Below are 19580 nucleotides of genomic sequence, written 5' to 3'. Positions count from 1 at the left end.
AATGTGAAAAAATACTACGGGGCATAAATGAGGGAATCTGAATATGGGTTATAAATTTCATGTTGTTATGTTATTGTTATGTTATGGTTATATTACTAAAAAAGCTGTACAGTAACACTGAACAGATTAAAATTTGGCATAAAATATCTACAGGACTCAAGAATTTATATCTTATCACCTGTGTATGACTTCTAACTGCAGATCAAAATCTTGAAGTTTCTTTTGATATTTTTCCATAAAATTATAGAACTCATTAAAGATGGAAGATTTCAGATCAGGGTATGGACATTCCAAAGCTTCTAATTCTGTGGGCAGTTCACTGAGCAGGTTAGCATTTTCATCTGAAGAATAATCAAATATCTGAAAAAATATGATTAACTTACTTAAGAAGAATGAAAAAATTGCAAATGAATAAATGACTAGCCACATAACATGTACCTTCCTAGTCCAGCACACAAGATCATTTTCTATTTTCTGTTGTTCCAGCTTCAGTTTTTCAAAGACAGCATTTGATTGTTTCTTCACAAAGCCAACCTACTGGAAGTGATTTGTAGAATAGGTAAGGTATATATGACTGCAACTCACCCAATATTACTTCTTTTTAAAGACATAAGAATTAGTCTCAGAAGCTACTAACAGGTTAAAAAAAAAACCCTAAAAACAGAAGATGGAAAATTCCTTTGAACATTTGTGAAAGAGACACCAGCCAGGCAGTACTCAGACAAACCAGCCTCCATGAGGCATCCAGACACATAACCTAACATGGGGGCTCACTGTGTGTCCAAAGCCACCCTGAACCTGCATTTGAAATTGGTTATGGTAAGACTTCAGTCACCCTCTCACTTGGCAGCTTTGCCTCCAGTCCCCTGCTAGAATAGATTTAAAACTTTTCTTATCATGTATGAAAAAATATAGCAGTATAGAAGAGCTGAGATGTAGAGCAAGTAAAGTTCAAACCCTTCACCTAGCTCAATACTGATGAGGCTTGCACTCTGTGGAGGAGAGACTGTGATCAAACTAGCAACAATTAAATACACAAGAAGGTATCAGGAAAAAGCCTGAGTAGTGGGATAGAGATGCCTATGGTTTATCAGGCCTACAATGGCAGAAAGGGGAGAAGGCTGACATAAAGACCATGAGACAGTAATAAACTGGGCAAGTGGGTGGCACAGAAAGGAGGCCAGCCTCTGTGGGACCAAGCTCTTGGGAAAAGGGACAGTGTCACACAGGACATGTAACTGAAGAGGCAGGAAGGGGGTTGGATGGGTAGGAGGAGCTAAGGGCAACAGGAGCCTCTGGAAGATTGATCTTCCTGTACTGGGGGCAGGAACAAAAATGAAGTACGATATTATTCCAGAAAAAGAAGAAAAAAGGAAAACTTACTGACCTCTTCCAGGACGTTGGCTGGGCTAATCTGTGCATGAGGGTACAACGGCTGTAGAGAGCAGTGCTGTCTGTACTTGAGGTCCATTCGCAGCTGGTTCATAGGATTGATCACATTTTTAAGATACATGCACCACTGTTCACTTAGTTCTTGCTCTACAGTGAAGAAAAATGAATGAAGGAAAAACATTATTGTTTTAAGTTTAAGTAAATAACAGATCTGTAAATTCCCTTAGGGGGGAAAAAAACAAATATTTGTTAATGTTAAAAGAGCATGAGAGCTGGGTGTGGTGGTGCACACCTTTAATCCCAGCACTCAGGAGGCAGAGGTAGGAGGATCTCCATGAGTTCAAAGCCACCCTGAGACTCATAGTGAATTCCAGATCAGCCCGACCTAGAATGAGACCCTAGCATGAAAAAAACAAAACAAAACAAAACAAAACAAAACAAAGAGCATGAAATGTTATTAATTCCAACCCCTTTAAAAATATAGGATCCAAAAAAAAAGCTCACCAAAAGTCATAAAGTCACAAAGGCATTCATTTCCAATGTTCTCTTCAGTGAGAAAAGATTTTATTTCAGATTCCAATTTACATCTGAAACAGACATGATCTCAATCAATTTTTTACATTCATACACACACAACACAGGTTTTAAAACCAAACGGAGTAGAAGTGTGCAGTCTAATATGATTTTATCTCTTTGTTTATTCAAACCATATTCTAAGTTCTTCGTATGGGCAGGAGTAATGGCCTGAGCAGAGGCCCGTCCTGGGCTCCAGACACACTCCTCCAAGTGCTCCCAGGGCCTAGGGCAGTCTATGAAATCTCAGGCTTTTGATGTAGAATAATTGAAATATAATATTTAAATGGAATAAGATAAAAAGTAGCAATAAATACAATACTGTGGTACAACAGTCATCTTCATACTTTTGCAAACAGGTTCTTTCCTTTGGCTATATGTAGTTTGTATGGTTGTAGTAATGGAAGATTTAACACTTTACACTGTACCTTGTGGAGAGGGGTTGAGTAGTATTACGTTTTGTAAATTTAGTCTTCTTTTGTTATTTGAGGTAGGGTTTCACTCTAGCTCAGGCTGATGTGGAATTAGCCTCAGGGTGGCCTCAAACTCATGGTGATCCTCCTACCTCTGCCTCCCAAGTGCTGGGATTAAAGGCATGTACCACCACACTTGGCTAAGTTTTGTAAATATTTTTAAATAGCTTTCATAGTATCATCTTCAGGATTCCTATATACATGCACATAGGTATCTTCATAGGCCAGTTCACTTTCTATGCATATGTATAAAGATGGGGTACTATTGTGAATTATACTTCATTATTTTCCCAGAAGGTAGAATTTGCCAGATTTATTTTTAAGATAGCACTTATAGGTGTTACAGAGAGAATAGGTACATTACCATGAAATCAAATCAAAATTTATTTCAGAAACGTTGCTTAAGCAGCTTAGCTTGCTCATATTTTAAGGACCCAGGAGACCCCAGGAGAGCATACAACAAGCCAGAAGCAGGAGGCCACAGGGTTGTGAGAGGACATATTATTCACCCAGAACACTGACACGATTATGGAAGGATAAGGTCTGTACTCAAAGTAGACTCCTGAGAACTCTGACACACCTGTGGTAGTTACTTTGCTTATTTCTGTGACCAAATATCTAACAAGAAATATCTTAAGGAAGGAGGGGTTTGTTTCAGCTTACACTTTTGGAGTATATATTCCATACTAGGGTAATGCATGGCAACAAGAGTGGGAAGCCAACTGTTCATATTGCATCAACAGTTAGGAAACAACAATGAATATGGTTGCTCACCTAACTTTCTTTCTCCCTTTTATGGTCTAGAACCCAAGCCTTTGGAATGGTGCTACTTGGTTAGCTTAATGAAGACAATCCCTCACAGGCATGCCTACAGGCTCACTTCCTAGGTGACTGGAGGTTCTGACACTCAGTAGACTCATTACAACTGACTTCACTAGGCTGGCCTATCTGCATGTGGTAGACTGTGTAGATTAACACATAATTTAAAAAATGGTTACAAAAGTGTTCTGCATCCTTTGTGGCAGCAGAATGAAACAAAGGAGTAAATGCCCCTGAGAAAATGTGTCCAAATCCATAAGGAATTTAAGTTATTCTACTATTAGGTTTTTTCAATTACTCCCATTATTATTACATATAATTTTGTAATTGGAAGCTTTAGTTTTCCAAGTATAGATTGCAAGGAATTAAAGTTAGCATTCACCTTTTTTTTTTTTTCTTGACTAGCAAGTCTGGATCAATTAGGGGAAAAGACAGCTGTTCAGGTCCAAATTATTGAATACAGGAAGTAGGTGCAAAAGTTGCAATCCTAGCTCTGTACAAACCATCTTATTTACTTTCAGTAAGCAGCTTGAACTCTAAAATACACAAGTCTCATCTGTGACACTGGAAGGATTACTGTGAAGATTCCATGAGGACAAGCACAGAAAGTATTTGCTTTGTTTGTTGGCACACACTGAATTCCTCAACAGAAGTTAAACATTATGGTAGGCCCTTATCTTTTTCAGGTCTGTGATCCTGAAATAAGGCTTCAAGTAAAACATAAGAGTCTTGAACTTCTGGTAAGATGGTGGCATAGGAGCCACACCAAACCAACCTAGGGAGGGATTTAAGCAAAAGTCCAGCAAAATACACTCTTCTTCTGATAAGTGAAGAAGTACAGGTTATTCGTAGACACAGCAGAGAAGTCGGAGAGACCAAGACTCAGCAGAAAGGAGGAAAATGACCAGAGTCCCACTGAGGCACTCGCAGTCCCAAATCCACACACATGCGCTTGCCTGGCGCAGTCCTGCCAGGTGGGCCAGGAGGCAGCAGAGACCAAGCAACAGATTTTTCAACTTCATCAGCCTTCTTGCAAAGTTAAGAAACCTAAAGGAAAGACAACTGAGATCAACTAAAGAGCTACTGAAAGTGTGAGCAACTCCAGAAGTCTGAACTCTCCCATACCCCACCATCAGAACTGCAAACCTCTAGCATTCAGCCCTCAGTGGCAGCACAGACAGCAAAGCTGGTCAGAGGTACAGCTGCATAGCACAACACAGAGGAATCAAGGTGGGCACTCAGAATTGGTGAAATTGGAAGCTACCCCAAAAGATAAGGAGGCTGACAAAATAAAAAACAAAAACAAAAACAGGTACACAGGCCTGTACTGCAAAAGCTAATCTCTCTTTCCTTGTCAGGGCAGGTTATGGGGTATGTATTCTTGGTTGGATTTACCATTTTCAAATAACCTGTTGCTTTTGACGCTTTCATATAGAGAGAGCCTTTGTTTCTTGCTTCTCTCATTACTGGGAGCAAGGTCTGATCCAGATCCAGGATGACTTGAAACCCAATTCAGAACAGAAATCTCTACCTCCTAGCCCACAAGATTAAGGGTGTAGAACAACACACACCCTGAGGGATTTTTGACTTTATATGACTATCTGTTTTAATCCCCACAATTGTATACTTTGTGCTAGATTTTATAGATCGTGTATGTTACTCGGTTGAAGTTTAGAATCTGCCAATGAATTATTCCACCCAGTCCACTAGAATACTTGCTTAACAATCAAATTCAACACCTAGGATTACTTCTGTGGCTGGATTGGGGTACAAGAGCTACACCTGGCACCTTGAACTCATATCCTGAGGGTATATAGAGGTGGACTGCCACATCTGGAAACACTGCAGATAAGTAGAAAACCCAAGCATCAAATCAATTCAGGATGCAAATGTCACTACAATATAATACAAGAAACTCAAATAATCAAGACAATACAGTCCCAACAAAAACTATAAATCCATCAAAAATGATCACCAATGAGACTACTTTTGATGAAATGCCTCACAAAGATTTCAAGAAAACGATGATATCTATTCCCAAAGAAATAAGAGAAGAAGTGAAGGGAATCAAAGGAGAAAACAAAGGAATTAAAGAAGAAAACAAACTTCTAAAAGAGAACACAGAAAACCAGCTTAATGAAATAAAGAGTCATTACAAGACATAAGTAAGGAAATAGAAATACTGAAGAAAAACCAGGCTGAAATCCTGGCTCTGAATAATACAGTCAGTGAAATAAAAACCTCTGTGGGAAGTCTCACCAGTGGAATGGATGAAGGAGAGAACAAAATATCTAAACTAGAAGACCAGGTAACAGATCTAGAACAGTCCAACAAAGAGAAAGACAAGCTAATAGCAAGGTATGAATGGTAATTTCAAGATACCCAGGACACTATGAAAAGACCAAACAAGAATTCAGGGTACAGGAGAAGGAGAATATTTTCAATCCAGAGGCTTAGTAGGTGTTTTCAACAAAATTATGGAAGAAAATTTTCCCTAAATTGGGAAAGACATGCCAACGCAGATACAAGAAGCTTTTAGAACACTAGGCAAAACCTGGAAAGAACCTCTCCTTGCCACATTTAATTAAACTACTAAACACACAAACCAAAGAAAATATATCGAAAGCAGTTAGAGAGAAAAAGCAAGTCACCTACAAAGACAAGCCAATTAGAATAACTGCAGACTACTCAACACAAACTTTAAAAGCCAGAAGGGCTTGGAATGATGTAGTCCATGTTCTGAAAGATAACAACTGTCAACCAAGATTACTTTATCCTGCAAAGCTATCTATCCAAATTCATGGAGAAATAAGGACATTTCACAACAAAAAACAGGCTAAAGGAATTTATGACAACTAAACCAGCTCTACAGAAAATACTTGAAGGAATTATTAATGCCAAAGAGAAAGCAAAACACACAGAAGAAAAATAGGAAAATATAAATCACACTCAAATAACAGTTAAAACAATCGAGTAAAGGAAAAACAGGAAACACTACAAAATAAGAAGAATGTAAGAATAAATAAATATCCTTCAATAATAACTCTTAATATCAATGGCCTCAATGTACCATCCAAAAGACACAGGCTTGCAGACTGGATTAAAAGGCAGGATCCTGCCATTTGTTGCCTCCAGGAAGCTCATCTCTCAGTAAAAGATAGACAACACCTTAGGGTGAAAGGATGGAAAATGGTATTTCAAGCAAATAGGCCTAGGAAACAAGCAGGGGTTGCTATCCTAATATCTGACAGGATAAATGTCAAACCAACATTAGTGAGGAAAGATAAAGAAGGTCATTTAATACTGATTAAAGGAACACTCAAGTAGGAGGACATTACAATCCTAAACATATATGCACCTAACATGGGGGCTCCCTGTTTCATGAAACAAACACTATTAGACTTAAGGTCACAAATAACATCAAACACCATTGTAGTAGGAGACTTCAATATTCCATTCTCATCAATTGACAGGTCATCCCGGCAACAAATAAACAGAGAGACATCTGAATTAAATGGTGTCATGCAACAAATGGACCTAACAGATGTCTACAGAACATTCCATGCAAATGCTGCAGAATATACATTTTTCTCAGCAGCACATGGAACATTCTCTAAAAGAGACCATATATTAGGACACAAAGCAAATTTGAGCAGAAGAAAGAGAGAAGAGACAAAAACTAATAAAATTAGAGGTGAAAAAGGTACCATTACAACAGATACCAAAGAAATTCAGACAATTATAAGAACATACTTTAAGAATATATGTGCCTCTAAGTTTGAAAATATGAAAGAAATGGATGATTTCCTTGATTCATATGACCTACCAAAATTAAATCAAGATGAGATAAACCACTTAAATAGACCAATAACAAGTACAGAGATCCAAGCAGTTATAAAAAGTCTCCCAACTAAAAAAAGCCCAGGCCCAGAAGGATTCACTGGTGAATTATACCACACCTTCATGGAAGAACTAACACCAATGTTTCTCAAACTTTTCCATAAAGTAGAAAAGGAAAGAATTCTACCAAATTCCTTCTATGAAGCCAGCATCAACCTCATACCAAAACCAGGCAAAAAATGAATAAAAAAAAAATTACAGACCAATCTCCCCCATGAACATATATGCAAAAATTCTCAACAAAATATTGGCAAACAGAATATAAGAATGTATCAAAAAGATTATTCACCCTGACCAAGTTGGTTTTATCCCAGAGATGCAGGGATGGTTCAACTTATGCAAATCAATAAATGTAATACATCATATAAATGGTCTGAAGGACAAAAATCACATGATCATCTCAATAGATGCAGAAAAGGCATTTGACAAAATCCAACATTCTTTCATGGTAAAAGTATTACAGAAACTTGGAATAGAAGGGACATATCTCAACATAAGAAAAGCTATTTATGACAAACCTATAGCCAACATAATACTAAATGTGAAAAACTTGAAGCTTTTCCACTAAATTCAGGAACAAAACAATGTGTCTACTGTCCCCACTCTTTATTTAATGTAGTACTGAAACTTAGCTATAGCAATAAGGCAAGAGACACTCATAGAAGGGATACAAATTGGAAAGGATGAGATAAATTTTCACTATTTGCAGATGATATAATTCTATATATAAAAGACCCTAAAAACTCTACCAGCAATCTGTTAGACCTGATAAACACTTTTAGCAACATAGCAGGATACAAAATAAATACACATAAATCAGTAGCTTTCCTATATACTAACAAAAAACATGTGGAGGATGAAATCAGGGAATCTCTCCCATTCACAATTACCCCCCAAAATGAAGTAGCTTGGAATAAACTTAACTAAGGAAGTGAAGGAGCTCTACAATGAGAACTTTAAAATACTTAAGCAAGAAATTGCAGAAAACACTAGGAAACGGAAAGACATCTCATGTTCTTGGATTGGAAGAATCAATATTGTGAAAATGCCAATCTCACCAAAAGCAATCTACACATTTAATGCAATCCCCATTAAAATTCCAATGGCATTCTTCACAAGAACAGAAAAAAAAATCTTAAAATTCATTTGTAAGCACACACACACACCAAAAAAACTCGAATAGCCAAAATGACTTTGATCAACAAAAATAAGGCTGGTGGTATCACCATACCTGATTTTAAGCTATATTACAAAGCCATCATAACAAAAACAGCATGGTATTGGCACAAAGACAGACATGTAAATCAATGGAACATAATAGAGGACCCAGATGTTAATCCAGGCAGCTACAGCCATCTGAGTTTTGACAAAAATGCCAAAAATATTCATTGGAGAAAAGACAGCCTCTTCAACAAGTGGTGCTGGGAAAACTTGATATCTATATGCAGAAAGATAAAAAATAGATCCTTGTCTTTCTCCATGTACAAGAATCAAATCCAAGTGTATCAGAGACCTTAATATCAAACCTGAAACTCTGAAATTGCTAGAGTTAAAGGTAGGGGAAACCCTTCAACATATTGGTATAGGTAATGACTTTCTAAATATAACTCCAATTCTCAGAAAATAAAACCACTAACTAACTACTAGTATCTCATGAAATTGAAAAGGTTTTGTACAGCAAAGAACACTGTAAATAGAGCAAAGAGACAACCTACAGAATGGGAGAAAATCTTTGCCAGCTACTCATCTGACAGAGGATTAATATCCAGAATATACAAAAAACTCAAAAAACAGAATAAGAAATCAAACAGCCCAATCAAATAGGCTATGGATCCTAATGTCTCTTCTCACTACCTTAGAGATTTTTGCACAACCATGTTTATTGCTGCTGTATTCACAGTAGCTAGGAAATGGAACCAGCCTAGATGCCCATCCACAGATAAATGGTTAATAAAGATGTGGTACATTTACACAATGGAGTTCTATTTAGAGGTAAAGAAAAAATGAAATTATAAAATTTGCAGGGAAATGGATGGATCTGGAAAGGATTATACTAAGTGAGGTAACCCAGGCCCAGAAAGCCAAACATCACATGTTTTCCCTTATATGTGGATCCTAGCTACAAATGTATAAACTTGTGTGTGATCTGGAACCAAAACTCGGTAGCAGAGGCCCATAAGCTAGAAAAAGGCTACAAGGGAGGGAGGAGAGGGAAGGTCTTAAGGGGATGGTATTGTATATATGTAAGTAGAAGAACAGATTACAGGGAGGGAAAAGGCCTAAGCAAGGTCAGGTGAAGAGATTTTATAAAAGGAAGGTGTGGGGGGGCGGGGTCAATCAAAATTCAAGATATTCTGAATAAGACATATGAAAATCTACTTTCTTAAATAATGGCACATCCAGAAGCCATAGATTGTCACTAGAAAATTTTCAGTGCCAGGGATGGGATACCTTCCAGTGAGTTGTTGGCCAGGAAGGTCCCTGTTGCCTCCAAAACATTATAGGCTATTGCCAAGGCCCTTGCTTTCCTGTGAGAAAGAGATGCTAAGACACAATTGCTGAAGACTTCACATGGCTGAGCAGCAAAGTCACTGAGAAATCAAGCTAGTGCTGAGCAGAAAACCTTCTCCCTATAGACCAGCCAACTGAAAGCTGGAAAAAGCTACACTGTATGCAGTCTTATGGGAGACAGAAGTCATCAGCAGTGACAACAGTGGACAATGGATACCTCAAGTTTGGCCAGACAGGCCAAATGACTGAATAAGTGCAACAGTGGCATGCCTGCTCTGGAGGAAACCAACTGCTCTCTAATTGGACTGAAGGCCCACTCTTTGGGAGGGAATATGTGCCTGATACTGAAAACCTAATCAAAAGCCTATGGCAGGGGAGCTTATGAGCCTTAGGGGTATAAAATCTGCTCTTGCCTGGATAAATACATATATTACTTTCACCAAATTGCCCTGAAAGCATTACTCTTAATGTTCATACTCACATATTAATGTTACTCTCACTTCTGGTTAGTGAAGCTTCTTTTTTCAGATGGCGATGACCACTGGGATGACCCAAAAGACAACAAATACTGAGAAGAAGGGACAGAGGAGTGTCCAGCACTGAAACATCTCACATCCTCCAAGCTCACAGTCCACTGTGGAAGATGTGGTGGGAAGAATGTAAGAGCCAAAGGAAGGGTGCCACTCCTTACATACAACTGTCTGGACAAATTTTAGCCTTGATATCCAAGACCTCACAGTTCCTAGCAATACCTACACAAGACCCTCATAATAGAACAAAAGACGATGACATCAAATTAAAAGAAAGACTAATGGAGAGGGGTGGGGATATGACAGAGAACAGAGTTATGAAGGAGAGGGAAGGGAAATACCATGGCTTGTTGTCTATAAGTATAGAAGTTGTCAATAAAAAAAAAACCATATATGTGTGTGTGTGTGTGTGTGTGTGTGTGTGTGTGTGTGTGTGTGTGTTAAAATGAGTCTTTTTCTTATTAAAGGGAATATATATGCCTTTTCTCTTTTTCTTCTGTTTTCATTTTAACTTCATGAGACAGTATCTCACTCTTTAGCCCAAGACACCCTTGAACTTGTGGTAATCTCCTGTATCAGCTTCCAAGTGCTGGGGTTATAGATGAGAGCCATCATGCATAACAGATTTTTAATGGCTGGCATATACTAAATATGTAGGGTTTAAACTACTGATTTGGTCATGGTCCCTAAATTCTCCACAAATCTTGCCATTTCTCCAACTTATCTCCTATTGCTCCTAGTTTTAATTTCACTGAACACATGCTGAAATTAGATTATATTTTAGAATAACATAGAAAATTATCATGAAATTCTTCTTTTTGTCCAATTTTCAGCCCTTATGGTGTCAATACAACAAGGTCATGAATGTTAAAATGTTACACACTTCCATCATCTATATCTTTCCAACTCTGCCAAAAGAATTATTTTCCATAATGATATGCATATGATTCATTTATATAGCTTAAGAACAACTTAATGCACATATTAAGAAGGATGTGGGACATCATAAATAAGAAATTAAAATAAAAAAGTTTTCCTGGTGCCTTTTTTGACATTCATACTTGCATCAGTGAACACCATAATTAAAACTTCTTAGTGGCTTTCCTTTTTATCATACTTTAAGTTATGCAAATCTTCAAAACACGTTTCCAATGGCCTTGAATAATTTCCTTCCATAATGTGGGGCTTTTTGAAGGATAACATGTAATCTGACTTAATTGTTTATATAGGAGAGGTATGAGAACAGTCTATATAATTTTGTTTCTCTGTTTATAATATAAGCTCCTTGTCAAATATTACCTCACATATAGGAATCACCAGAATAACAAACAAACTCACACTAACATGAAAAGTACCTGAGTCCATAGTAAAGTTGATGGAATTTGAAAAATACTTTTAGGTTTCTTTGCATATGTGTGTGTGTGTCTGTACATGTGCACGCTCGTTGTATGCAAGTGTATGTGCCATTTCAGGGTCCCATGCACTGGCCCCATTGTGGAGAGTACACACCTGTGGTGGCTGGGGCAACACTGGGTGTCTTGCTCCATCACTCTTCTACCTATTCTTATTTTGAGCCAGTGTTTTTTTTTTGTTGTTGTTGTTTGTTTGTTTTGTTTTGTTTTGTTTTTTTATATTGTAGGTTCTGGAGCTTGCTGGGGTTTTTTGATTTGTTTTGTTTTTTGTTTTCTGAGCACAGCAATTCCCTGGTCTATGTTCCCCTTTGCAGGATTGTAGTTACAAGCACAGGTGGCCATATTCAGTTGTTTATGTGGCCTCTGGGGATTCGAACTTGGGTAGTTTCATGGCCCCTTCAGATCCTGATGCTTGTGCAATAAAAGCACTTACCTGCTCAGCCATTTCTGCAGGAAATTTGGCTTAGAATAAGATGATAGAAATGCTCATTTGATAAAAAATAAATGCATATTGGCATTTTAGAAGCATGCTTTATAAATACCACCATTGCTAGAACATCTATGCAAGCTTTAAAAGGAGGAAAAACACACCTGCCTTCTGTTTGCCATGACTTTTGAAATTTATTTTCCAAAGTTTATAACTGAGATCAAATATGAAATTATTATTTTGTTTAATTTATCTTTAGGTGACTGCTAGAGTTAGTAACAATGTCATAAATCAAAGTTCTCCACACCATGATGCTACATCAAGAAAACACAGGACAACTTGAGTGCCTTATACAGCTCCTTCTGTGTCCCCACAGTGTAAAGCTGAATTTATGTGATGCCTGCCCTCAAGGAGCTACTGCTTCATAGGGAGCACAAGATGTAAACAAACTTTATAGTGCAAAGTTACACATGCAGTACAGACAAATGCAAACAAAAGATGGGGGCTTGCAAAAGAGGAAGTGAATGGCAGATAAGACATTTATTTCTTTTCCCTACAGCACCATATTAATAAATCCCCTTGATTCCAGATTAAGGTGAGAAAAGCAAATGCTTTTATTTTGACTAAGTAACTTTAAATTTGTCTGCACGTTTTAAGCAACATTGGAGATCATAGAACATCACGGCCACATGCAGGGATTTCTATGTGAGCCTACTGAGATCCATGTTCTCACCTGCTTTCCTTCAGCCGCTGGTATTCCTGCCACCACACCTGCTTGTGTTGTTTGAGTAACATTTGTGCTTTAGATGTCTTTGACGTTTCCACTGCTTTTCTGATCTACATTTAGAGGAAGAAAAGAGTATCAACCTTAAAGTTTTTTAAATACATTTCCACAGCAGAAATATTGTGTGTGTGTGTTCTAAGTTAAATACTTATCTGTTTTTCAATCCTTTTTAAAAAAATTATTTATTCATGGGTGTGTATACTTGTGTGCACATGTACACATACATGTTGAGATGTCTTGCTACTACAAATGAATGCTAGCACATGTATCCAGCTTTATATTGGTGCTGAGGAATTAGAGACTCCTGACAAATAGGCTTTGCAAGTAGCGTGATTAGCTGCTTAGTCACCCCTCTAGCCCCAGGCTGTTTGTCAGTCCTTCTTGTTACCTCTTCTAACCAATCCACTGAAGTGCAGGGTTAAAAAAAATCAGGGAAAAGAAATCTGGGTGTGGTCCCTTGAGAAGTGGAGGCAAGAGAATTAGGAGCTCAAAGTCATCCTTAGCCATATAGTGAATTTGAGGCCATCCCAGCACTCAGGAAGTTTAGTCAGGAGAATTAAGAAATCAAAATCATCCTTAGATAAATAGTGAGTATGAGATCAGACTTGGCTATATGAGACCTTGTCTCAAAAACATTAAAAACAAAAAATATGTAAAAGAAGTCAAACAGAAGAGAAAATGGTTGGGAGTACTGGTCAACTTAAGAACCGGGTTTTTTTTTTTTTTTTCTTGCTTGTTTGTTTTCAAGGTAGGGTCTTGCTCTAGTCCAGGCTGACCTGGAATGCTCTATGTAGTCTCAGGGTGGCCTCAAACTCATGGCAATTCTCCTACCTCTACCTCCCAAGTGCTGGGATTAAAGACACGCACCATCATGCCCAGCTAGGAACTATTTTTAAGGTATTAAAAGAAAGGTAAAGTCATTCTATTTTCTATATATACTATAAATATTATCCTAATTCACACAGTTCAAGGGTAATTTTCAGGACTTTTCCAAGCATTTGTCCCTATTTGGGATGTACCTTTCATGCCAGGTGTTATGTGCATTATTATTGCTATTTTATAGATGAGAAAAGTCAAGGTAAGAGAAGTATAGACTTGGCTATGATCATAAAGCTTGTAAAACAGACACATAAGTACTTGGTGTTTGTATTTTTTTTTTTTTATCTGATCCCTCAGCTTAAGATTGGAAGGATTCATTGTTGGGGACCTGGAACATGTAACTTAAGCCTTTAAATTACATGGCTTTAAAAACTTTTAAATTTAGATAAATATTTAAAGGTACTTAACAAAAAAAAAAAAACCCTGAAAAATCATGTAGCATGGAAAACTAAATTTGATGTTCCTCAAGTCCTATGGCTTTATAAACATAACATGTGTGGTGGTTTGATTCAGGTGTTCCCCATAAACTTAGGTGTTGTGAATGCTAGCTCCCCAGCTGATGGATATTTGGGAATTAATGCCTCCTGGAGGGAGTGTATTGTTGGGGGTGGGCTTATAGGCTTTATAGCCAGTTTCCCCATGCCAGTGTTTGGCACACCCTCCTGTTGCTGTGGTCCACCTTATGTTGGCCAGGGGGTGATGTCCACCCTCTGCTCATGCCATCATTTTCCCCTGCCATCATGGAGCTTCCCCTTGAGCCTGTAAGCCAAAATAAATCTCTTTTTCCCAGAAGCTGCTCTTGGTTGGGTGATTTCTACCAGCAATGCGAACTGGACTGCAACAACATGTAACAAGTGCTTTTGGGATTCTGCTGCCAGTGTGTGTCAGCCATAGGTCAGTGGAAATCTTCCTGATCTTTTCCCAGGCGCAAAGAAAGGGGCTGGCTATGAGAGATTGGAAGGAGAAGAGAAAACAAAACATGGACCTTCCCTTCCTCCCAGAGGTATTCTTAAGAATGCCTTCTCCATTTCTCCCACTTTCTCTGGAGAGTTCCAAAATGGTTCCAAATAAATCTGACAACCTCATCACATGGGGAATGACACTACCTGGCTCCTTCCTTGCATCCGTCTGACTACAGATGGATAGCAGTGATTTCCAGTGACAGTTAATATCTTTGTTATCTCAGTTTTCTGCTTCTTAGCTCTATCACCTTGATACCATTTTCCAATAGTAATGACCCCTCAAATTCAAGTCCTCAACCAAGTGTCTGATTCCTAATTCCACTCTGACTTATACCCATGTGTATCTTGAACTTGATCATTTCATGTTAACAACTCTAAACATGTAGGAAAGTGTAAGTCAGGAGCTTTATTAAATATTCATGTTTCACTATTTCTCTGCTATTAGACAACTTTAGTGCTCTGATAGTATCAAAAGGTCAATGATGAAAACATAAAAATTTCAGAAGACAAGTTCCAAAAGGGAGTCCTCATAATGCATTCTATTTCCAGCTGTCATCCACTGATTACTTCAACCTTGAGGTTATCTCTCTAGTAATCTAGTTTCTGATTGAAAATTAAGGATATAAGAAAGCAAATTAACACAAACAAGCTACTTTAAAAAAACATAGCTGGGCATGGTGATACATGCCTTTAATCCCAGAATCAGGAGGCAGAGGTAGTAGGATCACTGTGAGTTTGAGGCCACCCTGAGACTACATAGTGAATTCCAGATCAGCCTGGGCTAGAGTGAAACCCTACCTGAAAAAAAAAATTAAAAAATATATAGATAAAAAGTCAGGGTGAGGAGATTGCTCAGCAGTTAGAGATAAATTGCTTGTTGATTTCTCAATACCTCACAAAAAGGCAGATACAAAAAAAATGGTCATGGAAAATGTTAATAAAAATTGAGAAAAAAAGGCACATCTGTCTGGTAAGATGCCCTGGCACACCCATATACCCACATAAATACATAAATATTTAAAATGTCAATAAATATATTTAAAAATTCAAAAGTAAATTGTTTCCACAAGAGTTCTTTTATTTATTTTTTTGTTCAATTTTATTTATTTATTTGAGAGTAACAGAGAGAGAAAGAGGCAGATAGAGAGAGAGAGAGAGAGAGATAGAGGGAGAGAGTGGGTATGCCAGGGCTTCTAGCCACTGCAAATGAACTCCAGACGCATGTGCCCTCTTGTGCATCTGGTTAATATGGGTCCTGGAGAATGGAGCCTTGAAATAGGGTCCTTAGGCTTCACAGGCAAGCGCTTAACCGCTAAGCCATCTCTCCAGCCCTCCACAAGAGTTCTTAAGAATGTGATAGCTAAGAAATTTAGGAAAAATTAGTAGAGGACCCTACTGAAAGCTGTCCCATAGTCTCTATTACCTACTTGGAAAAATCAAATGTACAATATTTCTAAAGTCTGACACTAGCTATGGTGATTTGAATTAGATGTCCTCCATAACTTCTGTGTTCCGAATGCTATTACGAATTGGAATCTCCAAAGGAGGTATGTAGTTGGGGCAGGTTTATGGGTATCTTAGCCAGCTTTTCCTTGTCAAAGTTCAACATACTCTCCTGCTGCTATTGTCCACCTGATATTGGCCCCAAGTTGATGTTCAGCCTCTACTCATGCCACATTTTCCCCTGCCATCATGGAGTATACCCTCAAGTCCATAAGCCAAAATGAATCCTTTCCTTCCAAAAGCTGCTTATGCTCAAGTGCTTTGTCCCAGCAACAAAAGGGTAACTGCAATAGTAAAATTAGTTCCAAGAAGTGGGCTTCTAACTGTTGCCTTTTGCCTTTTGGAACTTATTTGAGGGAGGAATGTGGAAAGATTTGAAACCTTGACTTAAGAGACACCTTACAGTGCTATAAGTACAGCTTGATGGATTTTGGTCAGAGTTGAAAGACCTAAATGCAATAAGAACTGTGGGCAGTGATGGTTGGCTTATAAAGGGAAGAAAGAACTTTGTTGGGACTTGGCTAAATGCAGTTTTTGTGAAAGGCTTGCTATTTTGCCTATGTCCTGAGAACATGTGGAAGGTTTTATTTCGTAGAAATAGACTGGTATGAGTATATGGACATGACACAAAGAAATGAAAGTTTCAGGCTAAAGACAGCACCCATTCAGCTGTAATTGTTTGAGAAGTTACAGTTGAGATTGGGGCAGTTGAATGTGCACTGGTCAGCAGAAAGAATGTAGACTCTTGAAAATAGAGGACCTGAATGCTGAAGGGGTATTCTACTCTTCAAAGTTGACTTTATTCCCCCATAGATTAACAATTTCATAGTCCCCTAGTATTATGGAGTATAACTGCAGGAAAGAATGGGTCATTGGATTTGCAACACAGTTTTGTCTGAAAATGGCCAAGAATAATGTGAGACAGGGTTGTTGAAAGTCTCTTCATGGAGACCCAATGGAACCATGAGGATTAACTGTGGTAGCAGCAGACACCAAACACAGGATTATGGGATGTCTGCCAAAGAGCGCTTGCTGGCTTGGGATGAAGTTTTTCCTGGGCTGTGAGCAGCCTGGCTAGAGGGGTGAAATTGGAATTCTAAAGAATTTACCACTGGTTAGAGATATTGAACTTAGAGCTATAGGATTTGAGGTTTATCCTATCTGTTTTAAGTCTTGTATTGGTCTAATCTTTTCTTGATATGCCAAAACCCATGTTTTACAGTGTGAATGTTTACCCTGCTCTATCATTATCATTATTATTATTAATTATTATTTGGTTTTACAACTAATAATTAAGAGACATTGGGCTGTGGAGATGTTTGAACACTATTGGCATTGATAAAAACTATGGCGATTTTTAAAGTTGGACTAAATGAATTGTACTTTACTTCATGTATGATTATAAGTTTATGGGCACTAGGGATAGAATGTGGTGGTTTGAACTAGGTGTCCTCCATAAACCTATGTGTTCTGAATGCTATGTCTCTAGCTGATGACAACTTGGGAGCAGGAGTCTTACTAGGGAAGGCATGTCATTGGGGTCAGACCTATTGGTGTTAAAGTAAGCTTCCTCTTGCTAGTGTTCAGCTCCCTCTCCTGCTGCTGTTGTCCACCTGATGTAGGCTAGGAGGTGATGTCCATTCTCTGCTCATGCCACATTTTTCTCTGCCATCATGGAAGTTCCCCTTGAGTCTGTAAGCCAAAACAAACGCTTTCCCCCATAAGCTGCTTTCAGGTGGCTGCTTTGTCCCTGTAATGCAAAGGTAACTATGGCACTAGCACTTGTTTTAGAATTCTAGGACCATTTCCAGCTCTTTACCATCTATGGTCTCTAAAGTTTGTTGTAACAAATACAACTTTAAAATTAGATTGCTTTGACATATGTGGTCCATGTTACACAAAAAATTAAAAACACATTGGTAGAAGATGTGGACACATTTTTAAAGCTTAAGAAAAAAAATCAATGTTGTTGCCTTTGGGCTCAGAAAAAGGCCAATTAAGTAGACAATAAGTGATCATTTTTCACAAGACACTTTCAATATTTTGTACATCTTAATGTTTTTTGGTAAATTCAGTCATTGATTCTACCTGTATCCTAAGGCAAAAAAATGGAAAAATATAAAGAGAACAAAAATGTTTATAGTTGTATCTTTATCAATGGAGATTTCTGATAATTCTGGTTCATTACACTGGCCAATAAGCCATATGCAATCAATATTTAAGGTGAATGATAACTTATGTGGAGTACTAATGATTTTAAAATCTTTTGGAAAAATACCAAAAATAATGATTTAATAAAAGAGTCAAAAACAGAGGTCTCCTGTCTGTGTTTTATTATGACTGTCTAATATAATAAAACATTAACTAAACATCTTACAATGTAACAAAATTCCTTTGGGGTTAAAGGATCCATATTTATATAGAAATAAGCATCAATAACCAATGTATAAGTGAACTATTAATTATATGTGTTTATGCATTTGTCAAAATTCACTGAGCTGTACTATGAGTTATACTTCAATAAAGAGCTATCAGGGGTCTGAGGAGATAGCTTAGCAGCTAAAGGTGCTTGCTTGTAAAGCCTGTCAGTCTGGGGTTCAATTCCTCAGCCACATAAAGCCAGACAGGGATTTGTTTGCAGCAGCAACATACCCTAGCAACTGCCCCCGACACACACATGTGAAAAGAAAGAGACACAGAGAGATTTTTTTTTAAGCTGTCAGCACAAAAACAAAGGAAAAAGTTTGAAGAGATATTATTTCTCATCTATCAGTATTTAATTTAAATAAGCAAGTATTATTAACAAAACATGCCATGAGGGTATGATATATGGTGAGATATACTTCTGTTGTACATTTATAATGTGAATATAAGACAATACAAAACTCCCAGAAGGGAATTTGGATATGTACAATAAGATTTTACATAGAGTACCTTTGACTTAGCAATCTCATTTAGAGAAGTATATCTAAAAAGTATATTAGCAGAAATGTTAAAAGCTATTTGTGCAAAATAATTTATGGCAGCATCATTTATAGTAGAAAAACACTGGAGAACATAATTCCATCAGTAAGTGTTCTTGCTAAAGTAAACTGAACCTGAATCTGATCAATTCTCTAGATATAACTAAAGATTTACAAGAAATACAAGAGAGAAAAACATGCTGAAAGACACCACCAGGATACAGTCAGCCATAATCCAGACTGTAAGGAACTATGAAGACAAATAGCATGATTTCTTCAAGAAATAAAGTATAAAAATAAAGTAAGCTGATCTTAAAAATAAATTGAAATATCTGGATCTTTTATGATGTTTTATTTATTTGATAGTGAGTGTATGAGTGTATGTGTGTACATACATGCATCTCTCTCTCTCTCACACATACACACACACACACGCACACACACTGTTGTCT

At 37.6% G+C, this 19580-nt stretch overlaps 1 protein-coding gene across 3 annotated transcripts in view; it reads right to left on the bottom strand.

Moving 5' to 3' along the window:
* Ccdc148 (coiled-coil domain containing 148) overlaps positions 1–19580 on the bottom strand; it is a 293794-nt gene that overhangs the window by 161698 nt on the left and 112516 nt on the right. For 2 of the 3 annotated variants that reach the window (XM_004651862.2, XM_045147876.1), the window contains exons 4-8: positions 12771–12874; positions 1897–1979; positions 1388–1539; positions 439–534; positions 179–360 (exon numbers count right to left, since the gene is read on the bottom strand). In XM_004651862.2, the coding sequence (XP_004651919.2) occupies positions 179–360; positions 439–534; positions 1388–1539; positions 1897–1979; positions 12771–12874 (617 nt within the window). Of the gene's footprint in view, positions 1–178; positions 361–438; positions 535–1387; positions 1540–1896; positions 1980–12770; positions 12880–19580 lie in introns of those variants that run through there. The other variant, XM_045147878.1, reaches the window with a different exon arrangement.

Source organism: Jaculus jaculus, chromosome 4 (assembly GCF_020740685.1).
Source record: "Jaculus jaculus isolate mJacJac1 chromosome 4, mJacJac1.mat.Y.cur, whole genome shotgun sequence".
Classification (NCBI taxonomy): Eukaryota; Metazoa; Chordata; class Mammalia; order Rodentia; family Dipodidae; genus Jaculus; species Jaculus jaculus.
Note: the sequence above shows the minus strand (reverse complement) of the source record. Positions and strands in the feature narration are given on the sequence as shown.